At 49.3% G+C, this 16292-nt stretch overlaps 1 protein-coding gene across 1 annotated transcript in view; it reads right to left on the bottom strand.

The window, feature by feature from the left end:
* RNF17 (ring finger protein 17) overlaps positions 1-16292 on the bottom strand; it is a 3010943-nt gene that overhangs the window by 855798 nt on the left and 2138853 nt on the right. The window contains exon 27 of the mRNA XM_078657063.1: positions 8236-8326. Coding sequence (XP_078513189.1) covers positions 8236-8326 — 91 coding nt within the window. The remainder of the gene's footprint in view (positions 1-8235; positions 8327-16292) is intronic.

Raw genomic sequence — 16292 nt, 5'->3', positions numbered from 1 at the left:
ACAGGTATCCTGTTGTTTTAGTCGTAACTAGTGGGAACTGTCGTTTACTTACCTTTTCGTAATTTGTTCTGCCCATTGACTTTGTTCCGCATCTCGCGTGTGAGTTCACACTCTGCACACGCGTCCCGTGGGTCTCCCTTTACTTACCTAAGGTTAAGACAGGGTAGTCCCAGCAAACCTACAGCATCTGGGCATCTTCATTTCCTAAATCGTTCTATTTATACCATTTACTTAGTATATGGTTTGCCGTGCCCCCAGGGCACCATTGTAATTTTGTGCAACTTATCGTATTTTTCTTAAGAGATTGTCATGTGCTTAGCCCTCTGATCTCATAAAGAGTTCAGAGGTGTTTGTTATTAATAAATATACTGTTCATTTTCATAACAACCTGTGTGGTGTCCTTTCATCTGGTATTCAAGGGGTTATATGTGGTAAAACAGCTGGCTTCACATGCCAAAAGAGTTTAGCCTAAGACTGCTTTGTCCATGCTACCATTAGGATAGCTGGCCTATAAGGTTGACTTACAACCAAACACCATAAGGGTTGTTTGGACTGATACAAGGGGATCACTAAAACTAGTGAGCATTATATATCAGGCCAACTTCTCACATCGTGCATGAGGCTGTGCGACGTGGTATGTATATGCCCCTTCCCTACATATGGGGAGTAACTAGAGGTCATGGTGCATGAGGTGGGTGAACTGAGAACTGGGGTTGGGAAACTGTCCCAATACAGGGGACCTCTAGAACTAGTGAGCATTATATATCAGGCCAACTTCTTACATCGTGCATGAGGCTGTGCGACGTGGTATGTATATGCCCCTGCCCTACATATGGGGAGTAACTAGAGGTCATGGTGCATGAGGTGGGTGAACTGAGAACTGGGGTTGGGAAACTGTCCCAATACAGGGGACCTACCGCCTGGAGCGATACGTCCAAACTAGCCCTCCAGGTAAAGGAGAGTGTCTACAAACATTTTAATAACAATGGGGTGGTGGTGCTTGCATGCGAGGGGGTTTGCGGACCGGGGTGCGCAGGATTAATGTGCCTCATCTGATCCCTGCCAAGTGTGGAACCTTGGGGTGTGCAGGCCAGGAGTGGGCCTCGGGGGTGCAGTGGAGTTCCCTGGCCTACCCGAATTTAGGGCCTCCTGCGTATGGGTGCTGCCAGGGGTTGGGAGCAATGCTACTCTAGCATACTGCAACGTGTGTCTCTACGCGCTCTTCAGTTTATGAGATCGGCCGTCTGTGGCGTAACTCTTGGCATGGTGATCGAGTCCCCTTTGGACGATGATCCGTCGCGGTCATCCTCCACCGCGGAGAACAGCTGTGGGGCCCCATCCACGTCGTCCGAGCGTGGCGAGGTCTGTAGTGATGAGACTGCTCGGAGGACTTCCCGGCGTTCTTGCATGATGAGTTCCAAATCCGGTGAGTTTGATGCGGGAATACGCGTCATGGTGTTCCCCCCCATTCGCCCCCTGTTTTGGCTATGTTTCCTGGGTCGCTGTGGCCTGTGTCTCTGCACACGTTCAGGTCCGGGCCCAGGGAGTCGCGGACAGTGCATATCCGCCCAGTCTCGAGCCTCCTCTGCACAAGTGAAAAACAAGGTTGAATCCTTGTAGATGATTCTAAGTCTTGCGGGAAACAACAGGGAGATTGAATGTCATTCGCTCTCAACCTTCGTTTCACCTCCAGAAATAACGACCTGTGCTGCTGGACCGCCCGGGCATAATCCGGAAAGATCATCACTAGTTTGTCTTCCACCCGGAGTGGGCCGGATCGTCTTGCGGCTCTGAGTACTGAATCCCGGTCCTTGAAGTGGAGGAATTTTGCTAGCATCGGGCGGGGTGGGGCTCGTGGTCGGGGCTTGCGTGCGGGAACTCGATGGGCGCGGTCGATGTAGAAGAACGCCGACCGGTCTGTCTCCGGGGTGAAGGATTTCACCCACTCCTCCATGTGGCTTACCGGGTCTTGTCCCTCGATACCTTTCGGCAGGCCTAGGACTTGTACTTTACAGCGTTGTGACTGCCCCTCCAAATCAGTCATGCGTTCCTCCATCGTGGACAGGCGGGTCAGGACCGCACTGATTGTCTTTTGTTGGTCCTTCACCAGGGGCTGCAGGTCCGCTATGATCTTTTCCCCCTTCGCTGACTTTTTCCGCCAACTTCCGATGGTCGTCCTTCACGAGGCTGACGTCCGTCGCGAGAGTGCCCAGTCTTTCTTCGATGGTCACTCTGGACAGCTCAATGACAGCCAGAACGCGGTCCAGCTTGTCCGATATAGACTGTTACGGGGGGCAGCGGTCGACGCGGTCCCTGTCTTGGGGTGCGGCATATTCTCAGGCGCCGTCTCTGGCACCACTGTAGGTTGCGTGTATCAGGGCTTCCCCATTGTGCTCTCTGGACGGCAGGGGGGGGTAAGGGGGAGGGGCGCGTTGGTCGCGCTACTGGGCACGGCGGATGTCGTTGTTGGTATCTGGGTCCTCCGGGTTGGGGTCCGAGTAAACTCCACCCCCTGCCTGGGTAGCCGATGGAGGCGCGCGGTGTATCTGCTGTGTCCAGGAGGGTCACTCCCTCGGCTGTGGTTCGGGGTGGGTACCAAGTGGGTGTCATGTCAATGATCCAGTCCAGTCCCTGTGGCGGGGGTGTAACCCTCCCCCCTACGTTTGGCAGCCCCGGAGGGGGGTATCCCCTGTTGCTGATGACCGTCCGCGGCATCTCCCACACTACCTGCACTCTGTGGGGCTGAGCCGGTGGAAACACTTCGCCCTGTTTTCTCCCCTTGCCTGAGGGCGTTGGTGTTTGGTGGGCTACCACACACGAGGTGTCTCCTGGCTGCTGGCTATCAATAGCGGAGGTATACCGCCATCTTAAAGTCAGGCACTGGGCCGTGGCTGCAGGGATGCCCCCCACTCCTCTCTACGGCCGCCTCACATCCAATGTCCCTGCTGCCCCTGCTCCGAGGGTGTCAGCCGTCGTTCTGTCCGCGGCGCCGAGGGGAGCCGCAGTCTCGCTCCGCCGCTCAGCGCCGCTCGGACCGGCACCTGTCCGCTGCTGTGCCCTGTGTGAGGGGACCCGGCTGGTGACAATCGCCGCGGCTGTCCCCTCAGCGTCTGGGGGTGCTGCGACTTGTCTGCCCTCGTGCTCCGACTCCGGGCACGGGGGTCGCTTTGTCAGTCCGCCGCTTGGGTAGGCGGGTAGCCCGCCGTTCTCCGGGGGATCAGGCAACACTGCTGGCCGCCGCCATTTTGTCCCTTGTCATCAAGTGGCTCGTCGGGCCCGTTTCGCCCCGATGGCGGTGCCGCTTCCGTGGCCCCTGTACAGCGCCGGGTGCTCCACGGGTTCCGGTTGCGGAGGCAGTGTTTTTCCAGGGATGGACGCTGGAATCGGTACAAGGGTCCCTGTCTGTCGCGGAGCCTCAGCAATGCACGGCCAACATTGTTGCCTGCTTGGCCACGCCCCGTATCCAGCCCACATCGTATGGAATACCGCGCTGCGTCTCGTCCCTCCGCGAGGGCTTGAGCGAGCTCTGCCCGGGCCTCCTCGGGCACTCTGGCAGCACGGCCGCAACCGTATCCCACAGAGAGTGGGTATAACGGCCCAAAAGGCAAGCAGTGTTGACTGAAAGCAACCCACAACTGAGGGAGGAGAACAGTTTCTTGCCAAACTGTTCATACCTTTTGGATTCCCGATCTGGGGGTGCAGTCGGGAATGCGGATTGGGAAGTAGAGGCCTGGATAACCAGGCTCTCAGGGGTGGGGTGGGTGGACAGGAAGCTAGGGTCGCCCGGAGCTGGCGCCTGGCGACGTTCCTATCTATAGGGGGACCTGTAGCGGGCCTGGACCAGGTGCCTAACAGGACGTCCATGAGAGCCTCATTAAACGGCAGTAGAGGCTCCGGAGAGCCGGTCTGCGGTTTAAGGACCTCAGTGAGGATGTTAGACCTCACAGTTGAAACGGGGAGCGTAAGCGCCAAGGCTATAAGCAGCCCCCTCCTCCATAGCCACGGTAGGAGGGGAGACAAAGCCAGTGTCAGGTGTAGTGTTAAGACCACTGGCTTCCCCTAGCTCGTCTGTCCAGTCCTGAAATGACGGACACTCCTGTGTCAGCGGGTCCTCAGACCCCTCCCGATCCCCATCGTCCTCCATCTCCTGATATCCAGGGATGAAGCCGGATCAAAGAAGAATTGCTCCTCGGCCGGCATCGAATGCGGCGTCAATAGACGCCGGTCCAACGCCGGATCCGGACCGAGGGAGGGATCAGGGACGGCGCCGGGGGCAACACCTTGGGGGTTGACGCCGGCGGGGTCGTAAGGTCGACCAGCGGCAACATGAGGCTACATTAACCCTTCAGCGTCTATGGGGGCGAAACGTAGACTACGCCAACCTAACACACCATAGGATTTAAAAAAAAGAATATATCTTACCTATGTGTGATGTGATTTGGGAACATTAATATTAACTTGTTTGTAAAGGCGTTTTTGATTTTACTGTGATGGTATCAATGTCACACCACCTTTACCCAGTCCCTCACTACCTCTTCACTTCCCCTCCCCTCCTTCTCACACTGAGAGCACCTTTCATGTAATGATCGTACAATTACATTGAATTAATGTTGAACGCTGATGATAACATTTCTTTGATGAAATCTATATGAGTAAACTTTTGCTAAATGCAAACTGACTTGAAATTTTGCATCTCTAACTTAATTTAATTGCATTTAACAAATATGTGGTGTATATTGGTATGAAGTAATACCTAACGTTTTTTTGCAAATTGATTCGGACCACGTTTTCTTGTACCTATGTAATGACCCAGGTCTAAGAGTTTTAAGGGCCACCCCCTTTATAACTTACACTGGGGATATTCTAAAGTAAGGAATCTAATACTAACCTGTTTCTTTCAGATCTGCCGTGCAACAAGGTCCTCCGATCCCTCCCAGTCATCCTCCTCCTCCACGGCCCAAGGCACAGACAGCAGCGGTGGTGGGGGGCACAATGGGAACACAAATGCTCCAATGGCGCCGTTCCCGGCGCCGGTACGGCTCCATGTCCCAATTAGGGTGCCAAGCCAGAGCAAAGTTGTCCAGAAACCCAGGCAAGGGTGGAGGTGGGACAAACGGGACCCATTACGGTAACAGGTACGGAGCAGAGGGGGTGCCAGAGCAGCTGGCGGAGGACCCTGCAGCGCCGGAGCCGCCGGAGGACCTTGCGGCGCCAGAGCCGGCGGCGGCGCCGGTGGTGGTTGGCCAACGGCAAGCAAGAGCCCTCAATAGGGACCCGAAGGCACGCCGGCGGGAGCCCTGGGCCAGAAAAGGCGGTCCATGGTGGCAAGAAACTCTTGCACCTGGGCCAGAGTCGCCGACGGACCCGGATAAGGTGGGTAGGCCCCGGGACTCTCAGGCTCGCAACGGAGCGGCAGGAGAAGAACCCCTAGGCCCCTCATCCGAAGACCGATGGGGGGACGTCTGAGAGCGTAAACGCTTCTTAGACTTTCTTGTGACGTCTCTTACCCGATTCTGAGGGTGAAGACTTCAACCTCGAGGAGCGGTGATGATGGCTCCGCGGTCAGTCCCTCGAGCGACCCCTAGACCACGAACGGCGTGGAGACGACTGCCGGGCCTCCAGCAGCTTTCGGGACCACTCCTGCAAAGCCTTCGGAGCCATGGCCAGACAGTAGGAACAAGCGCTCCAGACAGTAGAAACAAACGTCGTGGGGGTCGGCCACCGACATTGTACAGCAGCAGGCCCCGCAGGATTTAAACCCAGGCATCCGTACTCTGCACCAGGAGTCAAGACTTAAAGAAGTAGAGACAAAAGTCTCCAAAGAGTTAGTCAAAAAGTGACTAGGGTACGTGCTCTAACCGGATCTGCGCTTGCTGGCGCGGAAAAAGAAAGAACTGAGGTCAGCGCGCATTGGTGGCGCCTAAGTAGTCTCCGTGACGTCATCTCCACGCTTAAGACGCCAGCGATGGACGCAGAGCTGCACAACGCCACATACCGACGGGCAGGGGTACTGCTGACGAAAAACTTTCCGGATCCAGTCTGACGCCTGGGGATATTCTAAGGTAAGGAATCTAACACTAACGTGTCTCTTTCAGATAATACACGATAGCAAAGGGTACCAGACAAGGTTACCTGCTTTCACGTTTATTATTGATTTTAGTCTTGGAGCCTCTACTTCTTAAACTTCGTACCATGGCAGAACATAGGGGATTGGAGTGGGAAGAGAGAAGCACATTATTTCGGCATATGCGGATGACCTCATATCATATTTCAATAATCTTAATGAGAATTATGACCCAATACCCACAATTTTTGCTACATTTCAGCGGCTCTCAGGTCTTTCCATAAATGAAAACAATTCATTTGTGTATTTTTCTGGTGACCCAATACGCTTTGGACACTGAAGATTTCAAACAGCGACCGTTACTTTCAGATATCTCGGAATCCAGATATATGAAGAGACGGAGGATATTTGAGATGGAAATCTAAACGAAACTAATGTAGCGCTTAAAGCACAAATAAGATTCTGGACCTCACTGACAATATCGGTGCCGGGACGAGTAGCCATTGCCAAAATGGTGGTACTCCCTAGACTACTATATTATTTTACCAATCATTATAACACAGGTGTTTAAACTGCTAGATTCCGTCCTAATAGAATTAATATGGGGGGGCGAGACGTAGAACGATAGGGCGCACTAAACTACAATTGGATACGAAACAAAGGGGATTGGGAGTACCAGACCTCAAAGCTTATTGTTATGCTGGCCAATTGCAGTGGTTGGCTTATTGTATTGCAGTCCGCAATTTACAAGAAATGGCCATGACTCGCCATGCCTGGGAGCGGAGGGAATTAAATACACTTTTGCTACCAAACAGCAAAATTCCTCCGACAGTGCCACGGCTGTTAAGAACTGCATTGTTGTATTGGAAACATGTTATACAAAGACACTGACCCCTTATGCTCCTAATATCCCCTACTGGGACTCCCCCTTACCATCAGGGGGTTAACACTTAGGCATATATCTGCTTGGGCAGAGATGGGTGTGACCACAGTGGGCATGTTTTTTACAGATGGTGCATTGATGAACCACAACACATTTGTGAGAGCACAGTGGGTGCCAAACATATTATTTCTGCTCCATGCAAATATCACTCGATATATCCGAACGGCTTGGGCCCTAGAGGGAACAGGACCTCCAACACACGAGTTAACCCACATGCAATACTTGATGGGCAACGGTAGTCACTAAATAAAATGGCTGTACCGAGGGATTCAAACGCACACTGTAGTGCCACTCCGGAACACTTAGGACAAATGGAACACAGACATAGGCCATGTGCTCAAGGATAAAGAATGGGGAAAACTATTGGAATACCCAAGAAAGGTATCCAGGATTCAAAATTTTAATTCATATAGCTCATGATTGTCCACCATGCCTACTTGACTCCGCACAAACTAAACTTAATGATTCCAGACACCGAAGATACTTGTCCCCTACGCCACTCCTCAAATGCAGCTTTACTACATATGTTATGGGACTGTCTGAGATTAACCCATTACTGGTCATCAGTACACAGAATAATGAATAGTGTTGCCCCAGTAAGGAACAGTGTCTCATTTGAGTATTGTCAATTAGGATTGGGTCCAAAAGGAAAGAAGGGAAGCCCTGTCCGCAAATTCGGCTCTGTTATTAGCTAAGAAGAAATATTACTATGAGATTGAAGACTGCCAAATCACCATCGGTATTAGATTGGTATAATGAAATGGTAAGATGGTGTAGGGCTGAGGGTGCTGAACTTAAGTGAGAGGATCATAGAGGATTGAGTAAGAACAGCATTTCAATGGAATGGAACGCGATGTTGGAAGAATTTATAGCTACTGATGTGTAGCAATAATAGAAGGACCCAAACATACTTACTGGTATCGCTTACAAAAATATGGTGGAAAAGACGCGGGATGTTGTATGCTCATTATATAATTCAAAGGATATGGAATGTAACTGTCTTCTTATGTACAAATGTTTATACTGTAGTGCTGACTGCCAAGCATGTATAAATGTAAGGCTGAGTCTGTAAGGGGTGTGGGGGCGGGTAGAATAGTTTAGTATTTGTTTTCGCTACTATAGTGAAATGGACACACCAAGAACAATTGTTTGTGAGACTTGTAATGTCAAGAAAATTAATAAAAATATGTCACAAAAAAATAAAACAATGATAAAACAAATAACATACCTCTAAGATGAGGTGAGCAACTGAGCCTGTCAAATATTGTTTCAGAAAATCACATGCTGTGGCAGTCCATTTCTCACTTCCTCCAGCTGGCCTAAAAACACAAATTAAACTTTGAATAGTTATAAATGAAAACATGTATTCTAAGAATCCCTTCAATCACATTCTGAATGATTAAAAAAAAAGTTTCTGAAATATTTGTTTAAATACACCAACCAAATAATAGGAGATATTACATGACAATCTTCTAGAGAAATTAGTTACAAATTATATGAAAAGACATTCTGTTAATCAAATATGGCCAAAAGTAAACCTTCTTACTGTGTTAAGCTAAGCAAACATTATCTAGGACTATTTTTGCCCCGTATTGGCGCGCCGTTACGCCTGTTGTATACTTACACAGAGACAAAATGTTTCTCTCATTTATTTATTTTTAATACAAAAAAATACTAAACCTTAGAACTATTAAGAGTGTATCTCAATGACTTCAATCACTGTGAAGAACAATAATTATAGTGTAGGTGAGTTTCGACATGTTAGAAAATAATGCCTCATTTAAATGCGTTTGTGAACATGACTAGTTTGCGGCAGGTTGCATTGATAGCTACTTATAATTGCATAATAATTGTATACATTTTACATGAATGAGCCCTTTTCTCTCTCTGTGATGTTGTGTTTTTCCATTTCATAAATATAATCTTAAATGGGGGCGGGGGGAGCGGCGCAGAGCTTGCCAGCACCTAAAATGGTGGCCTGAGCAGAGTGTTCCGTAGAACCATCTACAAATCTGTCAAAAATCCTGCATTAGAGCGAAAATAAAGATTGCAATTACCTCTCCCTGGCGATCGAGGGAAAGTCCCCGAGCACTGGTTGCGCTTTGAGCGGTGTAAGAGGCTGAACTCCGCCGCTGCACGACGCAATCCTTGAAGCTGAACGCGACCGGGCCAGCTCTGCTGAGACGTGGAGGGGCGAGATCCACCCGGCACTGCAGACCTGGTAGGACTGAAGTGCGGAGTTGCTGAGTGGCGCGACTGACAGCGATTTGACTACTCTGCTGGGGTCCAAGAGGCCGATCGGGGCTCGGCAGGAGGTTGATGCCGGGAAGCCGGGTGCAGGAGGAGCCGCCCCAGGGTGATGACTGCTTCCCACTGTGCGTCCGGGCCTGAGCTGATGGGTATAGCCGCCTGAGGCGTGCAGCGCTCCGATCCCTGCCAGAGGTAGATTACCCGCTATAAACTGGGATCCGCATTACCCCCCCCCCCCACTGGTGAAGGTGCTGCCTGCAGGAGCGCCTGCCGCTGGGAGGTGATGGTGCGAAAATGGACTGGCAGAAGGGTGAGCGGCTTGGGGATGAGTGGTGGCGGGCCCTCAGCTGAGACCCGACGCGGTGCCTAGCAGGGGCCTCGATTAATCCTCACCCCCTCTGGGAAGCTGTGTGCAGAATAGGCAGCAATCCGCAGAGTTAAGCAGGAGTGTTTTCCCGCCCTCTTGTTAATGGACTGACGTGGCGCAGTTGGTTACTGGAGTCACTGAGAAAGACTAGCGCAGCTACCTAAGTGAGACTGGGGGAGAGCCGGGTTCTGCAGGCCTGGGCCGCAACATACACGTTGGTAAACCCGTAGCCTGGCGTTCGGAGGACGCATGACCATCCAGTGGAGGTGAGGATAAAGATATGAGCGCATACCTCATTGGTCAAGTTTGCATGAGGTCCGGACTGCGGGGCTGATTGTACCGCCCTTTGGTGAACAGATACGGGTCATTGGCTGCGCCTGGCAAGTGTGAAACCCCTGTACAACCTGATCCCTTGAACCTGAGTAGTGTAACCTCTGGCATAACTGACCATGGGACAAAGTGCGTTGTGTGAGAGGCGCCCCACCGTAGCGATGGGAAAAGTAGATCAAGCTCAGCCGAAATTAACCTTCGATCAGAGAAAATCGAGGACCAGAGACAATACACCGGAGGAAGGCCCTGAAGAACGAGATGGGACCACGGAGCAGGACGATGGGGATATGCGCTCCATGCTGGTCTCTACGCAGAAAAGCTTGCAGGTAAGTCTGACCGCCATAGACTCTAAATTGGATTTCCAGTCGTATCGGATGGATAGGATGGCAGAACGTATGGATAAGCAAGTGGAGAGGATGGACATGGCAGAACAACGGGTCACCGAAGTTGAGGCGCAAACCGATATGAACACAGTACAAAAACAGATGACCAAAGTGTTACAAACCTTGCAAGATAAGGCGAGAGGCCTCGAAGCCCGTTCCAGGAGATGTAACATACGCATTACGGGTTTGCCAGAGTCAACGCAGGTGGGGAACATGGAACTCTGAGGAAAAAGGACTTCACACCCTGCTGGGCCCTGACCAGTTCTCCAACATGTTTGTGGTAGAAAGAGCCCACCGCTCACTGGGCCCGAGGCCAAAACCTGGGGCCCCACAGCTGCCCATCATTGCTAAACTCCTGCACTCCAGGGACCGGGACACGGCCTTGAGGCTAGCTAGAGAAAAACAGTCCTTGCATTAGGAGGAGTCCACGATCTCACTTTACCCTGACTTTACTGTTCTGGTCCAGGAGGACCAAGCAGTTTGCTCCACTCAAAAAGCAACTGCGAGATCAAAATATCGATTAAGCCATGTCATACCGAAGAAGCGTGGCTCAGTGGTTAGAGGCGGCAGACCCGGAAGCTGAGATCGACCGTGGACCAGGGTTCGATTCCCCGCCTCGGCGGGTCTCGGGCTCAAAATTCCACGGACTCGACAATTCTCGCTCCGGTGCCTACTCGAATCACGGGGTCACACTCTGCAACTCTGGGCAATAGCTTGCTTAATCTCCACTACGGCCCCTCGCGGCGGGATGCCTGGCTTTCACCTTGTGGACACCCTGCCGGGGTTTCTCACAGGGGAATACCAGGACGGGTTCCCTAAGCAAGCGCCAGGATGCCCTTTGGGTGACAGGTTTGCGCTATATAAGTACACCTACATTTACATTTACATTTACATACCCGGTGAGAATGCGAGTGAACAGGCAGGGACAGTCTAGAATCTTCACAGACACCAAGGTGCTGTAGAAGGCGCTGAAGGAGTGGGCAAGAGACAGACGGTGGAGTCCGGAGCATGATGTGATTGAACAGGAAACAAATGTGGGATCACACTGCTTCACCTCACAGCAGGTTAGCCCCTAGGCATCGTGGTAAATGCAGTTCGCCAATTGTGTGTACTTGCAAAGTCTCTCGAGTGTTTCACCAGGTAGGTGCAGATTAGTGCTGGCCATCTCTAGACACATGTTTCTGGATTGTTATCCGTCATCAGTAGTGATTAGGCAATTCGAATTTATGGGGTTGCTGAGCTGGTGAAGGATAAAATCCAGAAACACGGGTGTCTAGACATGACAGCACTAATCTGCACCAACTTTGGTGAAACACTCCAGCAAAATACCAAGTAAGCGCGTACTGTAAACTGCATTTACCATAATGCTAAGGGGCGAACTGTGCTGGGAAGTCAGCAGTGTGCTCCCACCCCTTCCTGTTTCAAAAGGCTCCCTTGAGCCATGTAGCTGACGAGCTAGTGGAGATGCACCTGTGCGCCTGTGAGAGTAATAGTAATAGTAATAATTTTATTTCGCATAGTTACTTAAAACCATTGCAATACAAGAATAGGTTAGGAACAGAGAATAATAAAAGTACAATTGTAATAAAGGAGAATAAAACATTCACATTTCCTTGGTTCGAATGTGCACGCAGCAACTTCGTAAGCAATAAAGTTTTTTTTTTTTTTTTTTTTTTTTAAAGTTCAGCTTTATAATTATAAAATATTTCTACTTTCCTGATGTCCCCATAAGCTCTTTGAGTCAGTAATGTCATTCGACAAAGCGGGATTAGATCAATAGTACAGGGACCGTTAAAGATTTATTTCAGGCATCTTTTTTTCCACCGCCTTCATAAATTTTACGATGCTACAGCTCAAGCGAGAGTCATGGGGAGAAAAGCAAGCCAGAACTGCCTTCCTTCGTGTGCGGATTCCTTGCCGATTGAAGTGTTGTTTCAACAAGTGTTTCCGTTCATCATGTAATTTCTCGCAAGAGCATATCAAGTGCAGCATGTCCTCTTGCCCCAAGCCACATAGCCGACAAAGGGGATCAGCTTTTATTTTAGTCCAGCGCGGGAGATTTTGAATACAGGGTAGCAGGCCCAGCCTATGCTTTAAGAAGCGCATTTTGACGGATTTGGAGTATCCCTCGCCAAGGTAGCTCTGTGGTGCCTTAGTAGTGTACGAGTTTAGGGTCATCCAACCATGCGTTCTTTTGGAGAGGGCTGCCTTATCTTGGACCCATGATAGCGGTTTGATCGATTTCTTGATCAATTTTTTTAAAGTTATATGATTTACTGGGGTATCCCAGAGCTGCTCTAGTCCCGTGTTCATCCGGCTGTCCAATAGGAACTTGGCTGCTGCTGAGGACGGATGTTGTACTAACTCACTCCACAAATATTCATTTAATGTTCCCTGTTTTGACTTCCTCACTTTGTCCCAGGCTATCATGTAGGCTCCCTGCCTTGCTAGGAGCTGTTGCTCGATGCCAAATTATAGCCTGATTTGAGCTGGTGAGGTTTGTTTGGGCAGGCTGAAGATGATTCTGTAGGCGGCTGTTATTGTATTATCAAGGATCTTGGCATCCCTTCCTCTAAGTGCCTCGCTCCCATAGGTAATTGTTGGGAGAAGTTTAGCGCGGATTACTTGCGTCAGGGGCAGAAGAGAGGGGCCAGAAAGTTTGAGGTTTAGAGACTTCAGCGAAATTGCCAGAGATAACCCTTTCCCTCGTATACTCGTTCTCTGGGCGGAGAACTGCCCACTGTTGTCAATCTTCACTCCTAAGTATTTATATGTTGGGGTATCTCCAATTCTTGTCTTGCTCCAGTACCATGATGTTAGTTTCCTTTTTTTCCTGCTGATGGTCATTGTCTGTGTTTTCTCAAGGTTTATTGTAAGCTCATTTTTATCTGAGTAGCTTTGTGTTGCAGTCAGGAGATGTTGAATTCCTACCTTGGTATAACTTATAAGGACGATATCATCAGCATATAGTAGACAAGGTAGATGCAGTCCCCCTAGCTTCGGAGCGTGGGAGTTACAACCGTTTAAAATGGGGACCAGGTCGCTTAGGAACAAGTTAAATAGGGTGGGGGCCAGGACGCAGCCCAGTTTCAGGCCCTTGTTGGTCTGTATGCGCCTGGACAAAACGGATCCATCCACCACCTTTATCTGTACCCAGGTCTCTGTGTGGAGGTTAATTAGCAGGTCCAAAAGTGGTCTCGATATCCCCCAGTTGTTCAGTTTAGACCATAAGAGGTTCCGGTTTATATGGTCAAAAGCGGCCTTATAGTCAATGAAGCAGAAATGAATGGGCATTTTGTTAGATTCTGCCTTGTCTATGAGCATGCCCATTCTCAAAATATTAGTCATTGTGCCTACTGATTTGGCAAAGCCTGTCTGGTTTGCCGGGATTAAGGATCTCTCAGTTGCCCAGGCCCTCCGCTCTTCTAGAAGGATGCCTGCAAAATATTTTGCCTCGTTGTCAATTAAAGCCACCAATCGATAGTTTTGAGGGGAAGCCTTATCTCCTGCCTTGTAAATTGGGGAGATAATTGAGCCCTTCCAGGAGCTTGGCAGGATGTTGAAATGTCTTATCTCTAAAAAAAGGGGTTCCAGGGCTGCTGCCCAGCCTGCCGCATCTTGTTTGTAAAGAATTGGCGGGATTCCATTCGGCCCTGGAGCTCCCTCTCTTCTTCCCTTCTTGATTTGGCGCTGAATGATGTTTTTCAAGTTCGGCAAATTCCCTGTTTCGCTCGGAGAGGGCCATTCTCTGGAGCTTATGTCATTGCTCGTTGGAGGTTTTTTGTAGGTAGCAAGCTCCTGGTCCTGGTTGTTTCCCTCAGCCTGGTTAAAATGGGTACCAAGATAGTTTGCCCATGTGTCCTCTGAGATGTTAGATGAGATCCCATGGTGCGTTGGTCTTATGAATGAGTTTATTGATTTCCAGAACCTTGCCCCATCGATCCGTTTAATGTCAGCGTGAAGTCTCGCCCATAATTTGTCCTCAGCAGATTTGTTTGCTTCCCATTTTGATTTTTTCAATGTTGATTTTAATTTCCGTAATTGGTCGTGCTTTGCTGTGTCCTTGGGTACCTGTTGGAGCTCTCTCATTGTGCGATAGATTCTGGTTTTTATGCCTCTAATTTTACTTTTATGTTCTTGAGAGAATTTGCCCGATCTTTCATTGCCTGTTTGTGACTGTGGCTTAGATCTTGTTGCATATGTAGACATGTTGTTTGTAAATTGTTCCCATTTCGTGGTTTCGCTGGATCCAGAGCAGCTCCCAAGATGCTGTTTTGCTCTTTCCACTAGAGTTTCGTCTATAGCTGCTGAATATTTAATTTTTTTGAAATTGACGGTATGGATTGACTCTTTCAGGTCTTTAGATTGCTCAAAGTTGGGCTTTTCTATCTTAAAGATGGTTTCTTGGGGGCAGTGATCGCTGTCTCCGCTGCGGCCTATCTGGTATGATTTTAAGAAACTGGAATAGTGGTAATGAAATAAAGGTATAGTCTAGGATGCTGCTTGTTCTTGTTGAATGAAAAGTTGCGGCTGAGGGGTTGTCTCCAGAGGTCCTTCCATTTAGCGCCCTGATGTTGAAGTATTCCAGATCTTTTAAAGTCTTATTGCCTAGCTTTGTTTGCTTGGAGAGTTGTGGAGTCACTTGTGATGGAATGTCCCAGATTGCATTTTGAATTAGTGGTTCGTCTTCTTGTGTGGTACCCATGAGGTTAAGGTTGAAGTCCCCAGTGAGAACGACATTTCTTATGGGTCTTTCCCTTATGCAAGTCTCCATAAAGCTGCAAAGGTCGTTGGCTGCTTTTCTTTTCCTTCTAGGGTGGATATAGACGTTGATTAAAGTAAAGTCGGTGTCAACGGTACTTGTTTTAAGTTGTGACAGGTGAATATTGACAGCCAGCGAGACTGTAGAAGTTGGTCCGACTTCTTTAGCCGTCAAGGTACTTGTGGCCGATATATAAGTTACTAGGCCGCCTTGAGGGTGCCCATATTTAGCTATCCTTTTGCAGTGGAGTAAAAGCGTAAGTAACCATGACGGTGCGGGGGATCTGCGAGCCATGTTTCTTGAAATGCCACGACATCGAAGTTTCTAATGTAGGTCATAAACTCTGAGTCAGGTTTTTTAGGTGCCAAGCCATTAATGTTCCAAGAGCATATTCTCAATAAGTCATGAGCGCTCTCCATTGGCTTGGGGCTAATTTGTCATTCATTATTATTTAAAGTTCTGGCTGTCCATCTTGGGTCGGGCAGTCCAGATAGTTGTGTATATTCATCTGCAGTACGTCGGGTGATCTCGTTATGTTGCTCGGCGTTATTGCCCCCTGGCCCTACAACTCCTCTCAGGACCGAGTTTCTGAGATTTTTTGTGATGGCTTGTTCTGCCTCATTTTCCGCCGGGACAAGAATATCAGGATATCTTGGCTTTGTATATGGTTTTATTGTGATCCCCCAGTTTTTAAAGGTTTCAGCTTCGGCATATATTTTTTGTGAAGTTGCCAAGGATATCCAAGTTGCTTTTGTTTTTTTCTCTGCCTGTGACTTCATCGGCTATAAATTCAATGGAAACTAATTCCGAGCTTTTTACTTCTGCCAAAGAGGGAATATGGGATAGCAGCCGTAAGATGTTGCCTCTGTTCAGTGTGTCATGTCTTCCTTGCGAGGTGTAGTCCGGATTGAACCAAATGACACCTGTTGCGTTTCTTTGTTCGCTTGTCAGCCCACTCTCTATTTTCGATTGGCTAGATCGCATTTCCTTTACTAGTCTTATTGCAGTTGTTTTCGTTTGATTAGAATTAGGTGCGGTGACTCTTAGCTCTCGGCCAGGTATATGCTGATTTCTTGCAGACTCTTCAACGTTTCTTTGTTCGTTTGACAGCCCTCCCTCTATTTTGGGAAGGCTGGGTCGCGAGTCCTCTACTAGTCGTATTGCAGTTGTTTTAAGCTGGTTTGTATTAAGTG

The sequence above is a fragment of the Lissotriton helveticus genome, chromosome 8 (assembly GCF_964261635.1).
Source record: "Lissotriton helveticus chromosome 8, aLisHel1.1, whole genome shotgun sequence".
In the NCBI taxonomy this organism is placed as follows: Eukaryota; Metazoa; Chordata; class Amphibia; order Caudata; family Salamandridae; genus Lissotriton; species Lissotriton helveticus.
The sequence above is the reverse complement of the archived record's forward strand: the minus strand, read 5'-3'. Positions and strand labels throughout refer to the sequence as shown.